At 53.2% G+C, this 15,171-nt stretch overlaps 2 protein-coding genes across 21 annotated transcripts in view; both read left to right on the top strand.

The window, feature by feature from the left end:
- The window catches only part of PKM (pyruvate kinase M1/2), a 32,964-nt gene extending 22,230 nt beyond the window's left edge, over window positions 1-10,734 (top strand). For 8 of the 16 annotated variants that reach the window (XM_005559966.5, XM_065547390.2, XM_073996197.1 and 5 more), the window contains 6 exons: window positions 568-838; window positions 2,168-2,318; window positions 2,564-2,716; window positions 6,246-6,412; window positions 9,087-9,268; window positions 9,992-10,734. In XM_005559966.5, the coding sequence (XP_005560023.1) occupies window positions 568-838; window positions 2,168-2,318; window positions 2,564-2,716; window positions 6,246-6,412; window positions 9,087-9,268; window positions 9,992-10,098 (1,031 nt within the window). In that variant the 3' untranslated portion in view covers window positions 10,099-10,734. Of the gene's footprint in view, window positions 1-567; window positions 839-2,167; window positions 2,319-2,563; window positions 2,717-6,245; window positions 6,982-9,086; window positions 9,269-9,991 lie in introns of all 16 variants that reach the window. The other 8 variants (XM_005559965.5, XM_073996199.1, XM_065547391.2 and 5 more) reach the window with 2 other exon arrangements.
- Window positions 10,735-12,016: 1,282 nt separating this feature from the next.
- Window positions 12,017-15,171, top strand: part of GRAMD2A (GRAM domain containing 2A) — a 41,161-nt gene continuing 38,006 nt past the window's right edge. For all 5 annotated transcript variants that reach the window (XM_073996217.1, XM_015453030.3, XM_015453029.3 and 2 more), the window contains exon 1: window positions 12,017-12,093. Coding sequence is in view for 4 of the 5 variants with exons in the window: in XM_015453030.3 (XP_015308516.3) it covers window positions 12,053-12,093 (41 nt within the window). In the remaining variant the exon portion in view is untranslated. The remainder of the gene's footprint in view (window positions 12,094-15,171) is intronic.

Below are 15,171 nucleotides of genomic sequence, written 5' to 3'. Positions count from 1 at the left end.
GCTTTAATCCAGCATAGTTACATTCTTCTGGTTCCGGAGAACATAGGAACATATATATATACACACATATATTTCTTTTTTGAGACAGAGTCTCGCTCTGTTGCCCAGGCTGGAGTGCAGTGGCACAATCTTGGCTCACTGCAACCTCTGCCCCCAGGGTTCTAGCGATTCTCCTACCTCAGCCTCCCGAGTAGCTGGGTTTACAGGCACCCGCCACCACGCCTGGCTAGTTTTTTTGTATTTTTAGTAGAGACGGGGTTTCACCATGTTGGCCAGGCTGGTCTCAAACTCCTGACCTCAAGTGATCTGCCTGCCTTGGCCTCCCAAAGTCAAAACAATCTTAATTCTCCTTTTTTATGGGTGTGGAAAGTGAGGTACAGAGAGGTTAAATGGCTTGCCTAGGATTACACAGTTAGTTGTAGTAGGGTTTCAACTCTGGTAAAACAGCTCCAGCACCCATAATGCACCACTTCCCAGCTCACTGTGCTTGGGGGAAAGGTGCCTGCTTCCTGTTGAGCTGTGCCCTCGGTACTCTGCCTCCCCTGCTTACCCCTTTTCAAAACACAGGTGCTGACTTCCTGGTGACGGAGGTGGAAAATGGTGGCTCCTTGGGCAGCAAGAAGGGTGTGAACCTTCCTGGGGCTGCTGTGGACTTGCCTGCTGTGTCGGAAAAGGACATCCAGGATCTGAAGTTTGGGGTCGAGCAGGATGTCGATATGGTGTTTGCGTCGTTCATCCGCAAGGCAGCTGATGTCCATGAAGTTAGGAAGGTCCTGGGAGAGAAGGGAAAGAACATCAAGATAATCAGCAAAATCGAGAATCATGAGGGGGTTCGGAGGCAAGTCCCCATTGTCCCTGCTCCAGTCCCAGCGCAGCTCTCTAAAGGGCATGGTGCATCCTGTGAATATCTGATTCCCATCAGAATGTAGACTCCCAAACCTGTTCCAAACCTGCTGAATCACAATATCTTAGTAGAGTAGAAGGCATTGTGTGTGTGTGGGTTTTGTTTTTTTGTTTTGTTTTGTTTTGTTTTTAAAAAGCTTCCTAGGTAATTGAGATGCTGGCAGCTTGACATTGTTCCCTGGGCCTGGGGACCAACATTTGAGAGAACAGGGTCACTGCTCATAGTACCAGGGGCCATGATGCTCTGTTCCTGATCAGAAACACTACCAGTGTTTGCTGGAATGTGGGGACCAGGGGGAAAGATGACAGCAGACACTTAAGAAGGGGCTCGTTTTGGCCCTTCCTGGGGAGCCATGTGGAATTTCAGGGGCTGGTGTCCATGCTAAAACATATGGCCTCCTGGTCTTCACTTAGAACGCAGCTGGCTCAGTGATCATGCTAACTCTGGTATGGTCCATTCCACTCTCAGAGTAAGATGTGTGGTTCTTCTCCGGGGTCAGATTGCCTCAACTTAGCTTACCCCCTCCACAGTGCTCATGAGGTAGAGCCCAGTGGGCATGGCCACCATTTTTGGCATCCTGCTAGGAATACAACTTAGCACTACTAAGATGCTAGACCTACGCTTGTGGATTAGGAGTGTGTTTGGGGAGGGTGGGGGAACAACCCTCTGCACACACTGTAGTGGCCTTACTGTCTTAGCTTTGTGTAGATATCCTCTGTACCAGGCAATTTGGGGCCCTCCCCTTTGCCATCCTGATAAGCTGAACTTGGCGCTAGGCCAGGCAAAGCCACATTCCCTCTTGCCTTCAGCAGGTTGGAGTGGGCCACCTCACAGGGCAGTCTTCAAGTGTCCTTGACTAGATAAGGCCATGGGGCTTTGTGGTGGAAGCAGTCAGCAGGCCTTGGGTTCCCTGTCTTGAAGTGCTGATTGGAGAATGGAGGCCCTAGAGAGACACCTAACATGCATGGGATTTGGAGAGGAGACCTTGGGAATGAGCCCATTTGGATTTGCCCTCTCCCCTTTCTTCTGTCAATGAAGCATCCATATTGGTGTTGAAGCCCAGCAGGCAGAATTGTTGGCCCGCTCTGGGGGACTAAGGTAGCTGGACTGCCTTGCCATCTGTGTGCATCCATGATGATGTCATGGATGTCTGTCCTGGTATGAGGACATCTAAGTTAGGGAATCCCAGGGAAACTTCTTGTCTACCGGCATACTTGTGGCCCCTGTCTGTATAACCTCTCTCCCCCCAACTTTGTCCATCAGGTTTGATGAAATCCTGGAGGCCAGTGATGGGATCATGGTGGCTCGTGGTGATCTAGGCATTGAGATTCCTGCGGAGAAGGTCTTCCTTGCTCAGAAGATGATGATTGGGCGGTGCAACCGAGCTGGGAAGCCTGTCATCTGTGCTACTCAGGCATGTGACCACCCCTCCCCACATTCTCCTGGGCACACTCACATGTGTGTATGGGAAAGCTCTGGAGGCTGTCTGATCTTTTCCCATGGAATTGTCCCATGTAACACACAGATAATCCCCTTCCCCCATGCACCTACACAAAGCCATGCTCTGTGCACCTACTCACTATCCAGAGGATCAGCGTGCTGTCATTTGTCTCTGAAAACAGCCCAAGCCACATCTCACTAATACTCTGTTCCTCCCAGATGCTGGAGAGCATGATCAAGAAGCCCCGCCCCACCCGGGCTGAAGGCAGTGATGTGGCCAATGCAGTTCTGGATGGAGCCGACTGCATCATGCTGTCTGGAGAAACAGCCAAAGGGGACTATCCTCTGGAGGCTGTGCGCATGCAGCACCTGGTGAGTTCTGGGGCCTGCCCCATCCCCTGGGCTGTGGACTGGGCCTGGGTTGGATGCAAGCTGTGGTGCAGAGCTTTTTAGGTTTCCATATCCTCTTAGGCACAGCCGTTCATTATCCTCCAAGTTACAGCAGCAAGAGGGTGGGGGTGGAGGTGGAGGTGGCTTTTTTTTTTTTTTTTTTTTTAATTCTGTTTTTCATTCCTGCCGACACCCCCACCCCTCCATTTCCTTCTGCTCTGGAGGCATCCTCCTTCACTGGACACCATACAGTTCATTTCACTTCTGACTTCAAGGTGGTGAATCCTTCCCATGGCTTAAGTCCTGGGATACTTCTGCAGTGAAGGGAGGTCTTGTACCTCTTCCTCAGAGTCAGAAGTTTTGAGTACCTTTGCCCTATTCTGAAAAGGGCTCGGGGCTCCTGCTCCCAACTGCCCTCTTCCTTTGGCTTCCAATTCAGTCCCCCGACCCCCACATCCTGCAGACAGGCGCTCCCCCAGGGAGCCCCTGTGGACCTGCACTGGAGTCTGTTGCCTGCACTGAGCTGCCTGTGCTGGCCTTGCATGGTGCCTATAGGAGGATTTGCTTTGCTGTGCCATTGGGGTACAGCTGCTGCTCTTACAACAGACCAAAAAGTCAGGTTGAGTGACTGGTGGCAGGGCCACAGATAGAGACAGCAGGGAGGGGGGCTGACCCTGGTGGCCCTGGACTGAGCGTCTGGAGGAGTCGTGGAGGCTCTTTCCCTTCTTTCTCCTCTGAGAGCTCATTCTTCAGGCTCTTCCAGCTTGTCATGTTGAGTGCCTGGCCACTGCTCAGGGTTGGAGACTCAGTCCCTTTGCCCTGTCTGTTCCAGCTCTGGAGCTAACTTGGGGATCCCTGATCAGGGTTACATAGGTTTGGTAAAATGAGTGCTGGAAATTAACTTTCTCCCAGTAGTCTTAGGTCAGGCTCAGTGAACTTCAACTTTATCCAGATATGGTTTTTCTTCAGCCATTCTATTCCCTTTCTAGCCAGTGAAAGACCCGCTGCCCTTTGACCTCAGCCCCTCCAAGCCCCCAAGTTTAAAACGCCACCCCCCGCCACCAAAAAAAAAAAACAACTAAAACACCCACCTCGTCTGGGCATCTTCCTTTCCTTTTTCACTATGTGTCCTGTTACTGGGCTTAAACAGCTTTCAGAGAAGAGATGTCATTTCTATTAAATGCTCTTTCAGTAGCGAACTGAGTTCAGACTTGACTAAGGATATTTTCTGGGCTGTCATCAGCATCCTTAGTGGGTTTCCCCATATTGGAATTGGTAGAGGCCGGGGACGGTGGCTCACACCTGTAATCTCAGTACTTTGGGGGGCCAAGGTAGGCGGATCGCTTGAGCTCAGAAGACCAGCCTAGGCAACATGGCAAAACCCTATCTCTACTAAAAATTCAAAAGTTAGCTAGCTGGGCGTGGTGATACACTTCTGTAGTCCCAGCTACTTGGAGAGGGGGTGGTGCTGGGGCAGCAGGATCACTGAACCCAGGAGGTTGAGGTTACAGTGAGCCAAGATGGTACCAGCCTAGGTGACAAAGTGACACCCTCTCTCAAAAAAGAAACCAAACAATCATAAAAAAAGGAAACACAAAAAAATCAGTAGAGAGTGATTTCTCTCCCAGGCCCACTTAACGTAGCCTGGGCCTGGCTGACACTTCACCGTTTGTGCGATGTGATTGCTGTTCTGATGCTGAGATGCTCTTGGCGCAGTCTCACAATTGCCCCATGGTAGGAAGGTGTCCCAGAGACAGTGCACCTTCAACCAGTCACCACTAAAGTGACTGCCTTTCTGGGTCTCTCCACACGTCCCCTCTCTCTAATTCCCTTACTTAATTGTGTAACTTCATGGCCTCAAAGGTGGGACAGAGGCTGATCTTGACTTAGATTTACTGAACCATGAAATCACTGCATAGAATGTGGAGACTTGAATGTGTCTTTTGGCAAGTCATTTAACTTCTCAAGACCTTATCTGTAAAATGGATTAGATATGTTTAATTATAGCCTTAGCATTAAATATTCATTGCTCTTATTATTAAGTGTCTGATAAGTCTCTGTGTATATGGATGTAATCTTCCTAACTCCCATTACCTCCATTTATAGCCGAGGGTTATATGGCCAATAAAGCCTGGGTTTGAATCTAGGTCTGCTGACTCCAAAGCCAGTCTTCTCTCCTGCAACATCATTCTGTTAGGTCTAGCAGGAGATGAGAACAGGTCTCCATTTGGAGCCTGTCAGTGGGGTCAGAGACTAAGAATCAGGCTCAGCTTCTAAATTTCATGTCCTTTCCTCCATACCCTAGTGTTTCCTATGAACAGACAGATACCTTAGAGCTGCAAGGCTTGGATTGCATGGCAGTGCTCAGAAGATAAGTTACAGGTCTGGGCCAGGCTGTAGCTGCCCCTCCAGGTGGCTAGACCTTTCCTTTCTGTGTCACCACTTAACACTGGCCAACAGTTCCTTCCCTTCACTGTTGATTGCTTTCTCTGTGTCTAACTGATGCAGTTAATGATGCATAACTAAGAGCAGTAGCAGGTATGGCTCTGTTTCGTGTTCCTGTTCCCTGTCCTCTGGGTTGCATGCATTCCATTCTGATAAAAAGAATACCTTTAACCTAGTACATCCTGCCACACATCTGCTTCTACTGTGAAATTCATAAGGGGCTATTACCGATTCCTCCCTCACCCATCATTTACTTAGATGCTGGTGATTGCATTATAATCCTCTAAAGCTTACATTGTCTTTCTGATTCTTGGTCTTATCTGAGCAAGTGATCTGTAAATAACTCAGTGGCTTTCTCATGACTGTTTTAATCATTAGATTTTAATCAAGTGTCTTATTAAACATATCTGCATGCTTCCACAGACATCTGTCTCTTCACATGGCTGTTCAGTGTGTCTCTCACAAGTTAGCCCAAGTTTTCTGTTCTCCTGCTTCAAACTCAGTTGAGCTGCCTTGCTTTGGCTTGGATCCCAGCTTTCCAGCGCTGCTCAATCTGTTTCCATGGCAGGCCATTGGAAAGGCTCAGTGCATCCCTGTGCCTGAAGCCAAGTGAGCGCTCACTGCGTGCATGCATGGAGGCTGGGCAGGAGTCTGCCTAACCAGACAGCCATGTGAGGAGGGAGGGCCTGTTCCTTTCTGTAAGCTATGTCGTGAGGCAGCGTGATCAAGTCCTCTGCCAGGGAGTGGTGTGGGCCCAGCCTGGGCATGTTTTCATGCCAGAGTGCTAGAGCCTACTGCCAGATTGTCTCCCTCCATCCCCAATCAAATCCTTCCAGAACGGAAGAGCCAATTTCCCCTGTGTTGGAGGGGAAGTGGCAGCACCTCCTGAAGCAGTTGGACTTTCATCACCCTACCTCCGCATCTGCCTGAAGGACAGATTTAGCCAATTAACCTAAGGTTACCTTCCTCTCTGATTAATTCCCCATTCTGTCTTCCCATGTGTTGTGTCTTGTTTTTTTCCTCCTCCTTCCCTCTTCCTTTTCCCCTCTTCCCCTAAACCTTACAGATAGCTCGTGAGGCTGAGGCAGCCATGTTCCACCGCAAGCTGTTTGAAGAACTTGTGCGAGCCTCAAGTCACTCCACAGACCTCATGGAAGCCATGGCCATGGGCAGCGTGGAGGCTTCTTATAAGTGTTTAGCAGCAGCTTTGATAGTTCTGACGGAGTCTGGCAGGTAGGGCCCTAAGGGCAGGTAACACTGCTAGGATAACCAGCCTCTTGCTTCAGCTGTTCCAGGAGAAGACAGCCAGGCCCAACCTGGCACCTGGGCACAGAGCCTCTTCTTGTCTATAGGAATACCGCCAGGGAGGTCATGGCAGGGCAGGACCAAAGGGTCCTGTGGCTCAGTAGGCACAGCAGATGTCACAGGCACTTGGTGAAGGACTGGTTTCTGTGGAGTCTTGAAATTGGCTCAGCTCAGCATCTCCAGTGACTGGGCTACTCTTGGCCTTTGTCCCTAGGAACATGTTCCTCACCAGCTGTCCGGGTGACTCTTCCCCTCCCTCTCCTTCTGTGACAAAGCTCTGACAAAGCTCTGTCCCCCTCTCGTCCCTCTGGACGGATGTTGCTCCCCTAGATTGCCCGTGAGGCAGAGGCCGCCATCTACCACTTGCAATTATTTGAGGAACTCCGCCGCCTGGCGCCCATTACCAGCGACCCCACAGAAGCCACCGCCGTGGGTGCCGTGGAGGCCTCCTTCAAGTGCTGCAGTGGGGCCATAATCGTCCTCACCAAGTCTGGCAGGTAGGAGGTGGCAGCGGCTCCCTGGGATGCCCCGCTCAGTGGCACCTCTCCTTGGGGGTCCTGGGAGCAGTGCATTGAACAATGCTCAGGTGGCACTGAGCCAAGGTAAGACCCCTCTGCCTGCCACCTTGGGCCTGCAGAGAAGGATTGAGCAGAGCCCCTTCCCTGGGCCCAGAGGACTCTAGGCAGCACACATAAGGAATGTCAGAACATTTGGATCAAAAGCAAGTTTATGCTGGAGATTTATTACATAATAGTGCACAGGCTGACTACAAATGGTTATTTGATATTGAAAATTTAGTAGCCAGGCGCTGTGGCTCACTCCTGTAGGCCGGGCGCGGTGACTTGTGCCTGTAATCCCAGCATTTTGGGAGGCCGAGGTGGGCGGATCACGAGGTCAGGAGATTGAGACCATCCTGGCTAACACGGTGAAACCCCGTCTCTACTAACAATACAAAAAATTAGCTGGGCGTGGCGGCGGGCGCCTGTAGTCCCAGCTACTCTGGAGGCTGAGGTAGGAGAATGGCGTGAACCCAGGAGGTGGAGCTTGCAGTGAGCCGAGATCGCACCACTGCACTCCAGCCTGGGCGACAGAGTGAGATTCCGTCTCAAAAAAAAAAAAAAAAAAATTTAGTCCTCTAAAATAGTAAAAGATAACCACTTTTGCTTATTCCAGTTACTATGTGCTCTTTAAAAATTTCAGTTGGGAAAATGAATTTATTTAAATGCTGTTTACTGTGCCTCCATTTGGCGCACTAGTCCCTGCTGTTTTCGAGCCCTAAAGACAAATTGGTTTCCAGCTCAGGAGAGGTTGCTGTGCTATCTTGGCTGACATTCTGTGGGGCCAGGCAGCCAGGCTGAGGACTGTGTGGCCTATGCTGAGCCTCCAACTTGGGATCCCTTCCTTAGCCCAGGACATTGAGTTAATGTCCTTCACTCTCCTAGTTAGGGATTATGCTCCTTGTCCCTGCCCACAGGGCAGCGAGGGTTTCCTGGAGAAGAGCAAACAGGCAGTGCCCATGCACTGAGGAGTAGCAGGTGGGCATGGGCAGCCCAGAGAACCAGGACACAAGCTCTGTGCAGATGCCCTCAGCAGAGGGCTGCAGCCTCCCACTCTTGGCTGAACAGCTTCAACCAGTAGGGTTGACCTTTCTTAAAAGGTCCAGTTCTTGCTGTTTGGCTATTTTAAGCTCTAGTCTTCTGGGGTTTCACTCAGCTGGTCCTAGCTTCAGCAGTTGCTTCCCTCTGATGGCCTTGCATATAGGCCAAGCGTGAAGTGCAGGGACTTCTCTGCTATGATATGGCTTAAGTTTCCCTGACACCTGTTGAGTGTCCTCATAACTTCCCTTCTGGTGCCCCTCCCCAGCTCCTGAGACACAGCTGCACCTACAAGTGTGCAGTGTCAGTGTTCAAGAAAGCGCCTGGCACAGGGGCTTCAGAAGGGTCCCCTGCCTTCCAAAGGAGCTTTGGCAGGCAGAGCTGCTCCTGCACCAACACTCCCATTTCCTGTTCTTGCCTGCTGAGTAGCACTTAGATTTCTAAGCCTCACCTAGATACTCAGATTTGACTCTGGGCCTTTATAGCTCAGTTGCTGGACTGTTTCAGGAGCCAGGGGCCATGTGGGACAGGGAAGAGGGCACAAAAGTAGAGAAGCCTGATGTTGATTCCCATGGGGCTGGTCAGCTCTGCTACTGCTCTACATGCTACTTGGCTTGTAGGTGTCACCGGCAGCGAGAGGAATGGGTGCTGGTGACACTGGGCCAGGGCTGCCTGTCTGTGTCAGAGTGTAGGAGGGGTTCTGCCAACCATGGGCTGTGTGAGATAAGTGGGTGAGGCTGACCTTGGGTCAAGATAATCCTGGGTCAGGATAATCCTGGGCCCTTGGCCTGTGGAGTGGGGGTAGAGGGCAGATGGTAGCCTAGCCTGCTATGGAGGATATAGGATGAGGGGCTGCCCTAGCCTTGGGAGGGGTCCTAGGGAGCAGATGTTGAAGAGGCCAGAGCCATCAGTGAGCTGGGTGAGAGGATGAGCTGTTTGAATACCCTGAGGTACTTCCTGGGGCCTTGTGTAATGGTCTCTTCTGTATGTCCCCCATCCCATCTCAGGTCTGCTCATCAGGTGGCCAGATACCGCCCACGTGCCCCCATCATTGCTGTGACCCGGAATCCCCAGACAGCTCGTCAGGCCCACCTGTACCGTGGCATCTTCCCTGTGCTGTGCAAGGACCCAGTCCAGGAGGCCTGGGCTGAGGACGTGGATCTCCGGGTGAACTTTGCCATGAATGTTGGTACGTGGCTGGAGCAGGGGCTAGAGCCTAGAGGGGTTTGGGGATGCTTGAGCATTGGCTTCTGTGGGACCCTGAAAGTTTGGGGAATAGAAAGGGAAACATAGAGGGGCAAAAGGCCCAGCTGACTGTTCTCTCCCTCATTGGGAATGTTCTTTCTGAATCTGTCATTCCTGGAAGTCCTAAGCTGAGCCCAGGAGAGAAAAGGGTCCTTTGAGTTGTAGGGTTGAGCAGTTCCTTTCCTCTTCTCTTCTAGTCTGGGACTCAAAGCAAAATTGTCCATTCTTTGGCATCTGCTCATTACTGAGGGTTTTGTTTTTGTTTTTGTTTTTTAAATAAAATTGGCTACAGCTCCTGTGCTGTGGGGTGGCATACACAGATTATGTACTGATGTGGCCATTGTCCCTGTATAAGGTAGGGTATCACCGGATGACAGGAAGCAGCTAGCTCTTGACCCTGGGCAAAGCTTTGCACCCTCTGGAGGATGAAGTGAAAGATGTCCAAAGGTCCCTGCCAACCCTGCCAACCCTGCCATCTGAGTGATAAGGACATTTCAGGGCCTCCCTCCTGTTTGCCTGGGCTGTAAGTTTGGTGCCACCTTGTGGTGTGAGGAAGTAGTGTAGTGGTCAGCCAGCCTAGTTCAGTGCTCAGGCTATGGGGCAGCTGCCCAGGTGCACACCTGCCTGGCTTGGCTTTTACTTACCAATCTCCCTTCTCTTCCCCCAGGCAAGGCCCGAGGCTTCTTCAAGAAGGGAGATGTGGTCATTGTGCTGACCGGATGGCGCCCTGGCTCCGGCTTCACCAACACCATGCGTGTTGTTCCTGTGCCGTGATGAACCTGAGAGCCCTTCCTCCAGCCCCTGTCCCACCCCCTTCCCCCAACCCATCCATTAGGCCAGCAACGCTTGTAGAACTCACTCTGGGCTGTAATGTGGCACTGGTGGGCTGGGACACCAGGGAAGAAGATTAGTGCCTCGCTGAAACATGGCTGTGTTTGCAGCCTGCTCTAGTGGGACAGCCCAGAGCCTGGCTGCCCATCATGCGGCCCCACCCAATCAAGGGAAGAAGGAGGAATGCTGGACTGGAGGCCCCTGGAGCCAGATGGCAAGAGGGTGACAGCTTTCTTTCCTGTGTATACTCCGTCCAGTTCCTTGAGAAAAAATGGATGCCCAGAGGACTCCCAACCCTGGCCTGGGGTCAGGAAACAGCTAGAGAGTTAGGGGCCTTAGGGCAAGGGGCTGTTGTTCCCTTGAAGCTGACTCTGGCCCTGGCCCTTACTTGCTTCCCCAGCCCCCTGGGCCTCCCCAGTTCGCACCTGTCCCCGCCCTCCACTCAGTTGTCCTGCAGCAAACACTCCACCCTCCACCCTCCACCTTCCATTTTCCCCCACTACTGCAGCGACTACTGCAGCGCCTCCAGGCCTGTTGCTATAGAGCCTACCTGTATGTCAATAAACAACAGCTGAAGCACCTGTTTCTTCTCTTTTCTGCTGGGGAGGGGGAGGTGGTTGAACCCTGGCCTCTGAGCAGGCTGGGAATGGCTGCAGCCTCATGCCCTGCAGTGGAGCTATGGTGGTGTCACCTGCCATCCTGCCCACCTCCTGGTGCAGAGGCGCTGGGAAAGCAGTAGCTGATTATCTTAGGGTTACAGGTTGCCCCCTTCAGTGCTGCGGGGAGACCTTAATGGCTTATGTGAACCAAAGATGGGAAAGAGCAGGGACAAGGCCGCCTCCCTCCCACCCTGGTAGGTAAATTTAAATAGCAAAGTGGCCCTGGCGGTGGTTCTTCCACTTTGGTCTCCCTGCAATAGCATATCCCTTATGGGGGCTGTAGGACAAGTCAGCTCTGGGTGCCTGAGACTGGGTTCTGCTCCCAGGTCCTCAGTTGTGGACCTAGGCTCCCCTTGTGACCCCTCCTGTTTGCTGGTGCTCTCCCACCGTGATGCCGTAGTGCCAAGGGGTTGGGGGAGAGAGTCGGAAATGGGACCAAATCTGGCCTGCGCCTTTTCCCTCTCCTGATCACACTCCCAAGGACCAAGTGACCTGGTGGGGATGGAAGAGGAAAGGGCCTGCAGGCCAGGCAAGTTGGGGAATAGGACCTGTGGGCCCATTATCACTGCTCAATTCAGCCCAGCTCATTGTCACACACTGAGCTGTGCCTCTGCTTCCCTGCCTTTGATTTGTGTCCACCTTCATCCCCTTCGCAGCCTCCTCCAAAAGTGCATTTCCTTAGAGACTGCAATGTTAACTCCAGCAAGAGTGCGTGGGAGCATCCTGGCTCCCGGGCTCGTGGTGGTGACTTGGCTGTCAGACCGTGGTGTTCAATATCCCCTTTGGTGTTCCCCACTCATGGTAAAATTGAAACTTACCCTGGAGCTCGATGTTGGGAAGGGTTAGGTTGGAGAGGGGCCGGAATCGGTTCCTGCAGAGGGACCCAAACTCCAAGACTAGGAGGACAGAAGCGTCCAGAGGGGACACAATACCCTCGACGTGAGGGACAGGAGGTACCGCGCCAGGCCCTGGCCTCCGGGACCTTCCAGTCCCGGACCTTCCAGTCTCGGGGACCGAGCGCTAGGATCTGCTCAGAGCTTGGGGCCCCACCTGAGGAAGGTGGGGAAGGAGGGAAGCTGGGGAAGCTGGGGAAGGAGAGGGAGGAACGACCAATGGGCTGGGCCCGGCCCGCGCGACCCGCCAATGGGCGGGCGGGGCGGGCTCTCGACGGGGCGGGCGGGGTCCGGCGGGCGCTGGGTCAGGGCGCGCGGTCAGGGCCGCTGGGTGCAGGCGTCGCGATGACTGCTCTGAGCCGGAGCGAGGCCGCCGAGGCGGGCAGGTAAGGGGTTGCGGCCCAGGGGCCGGTCTCGGGGTTCCGGGGGCCGGTCTCGGGGTTCTGGAGGCCGCCGCGAGGGGCTGCTGCCGCGCGGGGCAGGACGGCTCCTGGGGCTGCGGCAACTCGGCGCGTTCTGCCCACGGGGCAGGCACTTCCCGGCCGCCGGAATGCGGGCTCCGGGCCAGAGCTGCGCCGCGCGCCCAGGCACCTCCAGGGGCCCGCGAGGTGTTCGCGCCAGGACCGGGTGTCCTGCTGCGACCTGGGGGATAAGGGACGGTCCCGGCGGCATCCGGGCAGGGAAAGGCACCCTCCTCGCGACGCCCCGCATGGCCCTTCTCTGCCTCACCACTCTTCATCCTTTCATTTATTCATTCATCATTCGTTCCCCGCGATATCGACTTCCAGTCCTGATTGTCTCCGACCCAAAGGTTGACTTTCCCTGCGGCCCCTGGAGGGCCAGACTCTTTCCTCTCGCCGCCGAATCCGCACTTGTAGCGGCCCGCGGCTGCGGGGAGGCAGCTCGGAGCTGTCTCAGCACGACGCAGCCTCCCCCGGGCGCCAGGCCCATCCCGGTCGGGCGGGCTGGGGCCGGTCTCCTGGCCTCGAGACCTGGTCCAAAGTCGCCTTGGGAGGAAGGGATAAAGAGGCAGGGCAGACAGGAGATGGCGCTGCACACATAACATCCAGAATTGTGGTTTCTGCTCCTTGAGGTCTTGGGGTTCTAGGGGTGACACTATTTGGGGGAACCTGTTAGTTCCTGCCCCGGTCCAGGTTCCAAGCCGCACAGCCTGAGGTCAGGTAGAGCCTGGCATCCTCAGCCAGCTAGCACTGGAGCAGGTAGGGTGAATGTGTGAGCCTTGTGTCCAAATCAGCCCGAGACACACAGGGGTGTGGACCCCAGCGGGGGTCCCTCTGCCGTATCCTCAGAGGGACTGGTGGGGCTCCACCGCGCTGTCATTTGTGTCTCTGCTCTGCTTGCCGCCCCACTCACTAGGCTTGATTGTTTCAAGGTGCCCCTCCTTGCAGGGGGCCAGGCTCCTAGGGAACGAGAGAGGGTGCCCTGGCAACGTGATGTCTTCACCCCATGTCCACCTGTAGCCGGCTCTAAAGTCTGGCTCCTTTCAGAGCAAAGACTTATGGCCTTGCTGGGAGAGGTAGAATAAAGGGTGTCCATCCCATTCTTCAGTGAGGAGTCAGTGTGCCCCTCCTTCTTTTTTCTTTTTCTTTTCTTTTCTTTTTTTTTTTTTTTGAGACAGAGTCTCACTCTGTCACCCAGGCTGGAGTGCTGTGGTGCAATCTTGGCTCACTGCAACCTCTGCCTCCCAGGTTCAAGTGATCCTCCTGCCTCAGCCTCCCAAGTAGCTGGGATTACAGGCATCCACCACCATGCCCAGCTAATTTTTGTATTTTTAGTAGAGATGGGGTTTCACCATGTTGGCCAGGCTGGTCTTGAACTCCTGACCTCATGTGATCCACCCACCTCAGCCTCCCAAAGTGCTAGGATTATAGGGAATACGGTGTGAGCCACCGTGCCTGGCCCCCTCCATAGTCTTCTGATCAGGCTGGCTGGAGACCATGCTGCAGACACTTAGGTTTAAGTTTTAGTTTGGCAGGCATTGAGTGGGCACCTCTGGGGCAAATGGGCAGGTCCAGAGGGGAAAGCTGACAGAGGCCCCACCGAGCTTCCAGGAGAGTTTAGGCTGGGGCCAAATAGAAGTTCTCCTTCCCAACTTCCCCTTGGGAGAATTTTCTGAATAGCCTGGAGAGGGTAGCTCAAATTCCATCTGTGCCTTGATGTTGCTGGCTGCTTTCAAATTTCTTTCTTTTGTTTTGAGATGGAGTTTTGCTCTTGTTACCCAGGCTGGAGTGCAATGGCGTGATCTCGGCTCACTACAAACTCCGCCTCCCAGGTTCAAGTGATTCTCCTGCGTCAGCCTCCCGAGTAGCTGGGATTACAGGCATGCACCACCACCCCTGGCTAATTTTGTATTTTTTAGTAGAGACAGGGTTTTTCCATGTTGCTCAGGCTGGTCTCCAACCCTCGACCTCAGGTGATCTGCCTGCCTTGGCCTCTCAAAGTGCTGGGATTACAGGTGTGAGCCACCGCACCTGGCCTCAAATTTCTAAATTTAGCAAGTCCCCAAAGCTTCGGCACCGACCAGAGAGACTTGCATTGCTAATTCATCCACCTAGGGTGCTCCTGTGATCCCCTGAGGTTGAGGTCAGCAGTACCCAAGGTAGGTTGCTGCCAACTGGCCTCTTGGAAGCTCTCCCATGAGCTGCTGAGCTGTTAGTGCCTCCTGGGGGGCTCCACCCTGCCCCTAACCTGCTTAGGGTCGCTCTGGTCCTTGCCTGCCACGCACCATGTTTATCAGCTGGAGGGAAGAGCCTTACTCAGAATCAGAAGTGAGTTCTAAGCCTCAGGCTGTTCCTGTTTTGCTGCGACTTGGGACAAATCACTTCTGCTTTCTGGGCCTGCTTTATACCATAAGGTAAGGAGATTGGACTGTACGTTCCCTAAAGGTCTTCTGCATGCAGTCATCCAGTGATTATGCTAACTAGAGACTTCTAGCAACTTCCGGGGAAGTTTGTCTACACTCAGGCTACAGTATTTTCAGCAAACGTGATTGGACAAGTGGGCCTGTGCCTTATATTTTGGTGGAGTGAAAAAATTTGAGCCAGTGAAGCCAAATCCTTATAGCAAGCAGCATGCAGCATACCTGGCTCTTTGCTGATTGCAAATAGGCATTTAAAATATGAATTTGAGCCAGGCACATTGGCTCACACCTCTAATCCCAACGCTTTGGGAGGCCGAGGAGGGTGGATCATCTGAGGTTAGGAGTTCAAGACCAGCCTGAACATGGTGAAACCTCATCTCTACTAAAAATACAAAAATTAGCCAGCTGTGGTGGTGCATGCCTGTAATCCCAGCTACCTGGGAGGTTGACGCTGGAGAATCTCTGGAACCTGGGAGGCAGAGGCTGTAGTGAGCTGAGATCACACCACTGCATTCCAGCCTGGCTGGAAGACAGAGAAGACTCTGTCTCCAAAAAAAAAAAAAATATATATATATATATATAT

The sequence above is a fragment of the Macaca fascicularis genome, chromosome 7, assembly GCF_037993035.2.
Source record: "Macaca fascicularis isolate 582-1 chromosome 7, T2T-MFA8v1.1".
Lineage (NCBI taxonomy): Eukaryota > Metazoa > Chordata > Mammalia > Primates > Cercopithecidae > Macaca > Macaca fascicularis.
Note: the sequence above shows the minus strand (reverse complement) of the source record. Positions and strands in the feature narration are given on the sequence as shown.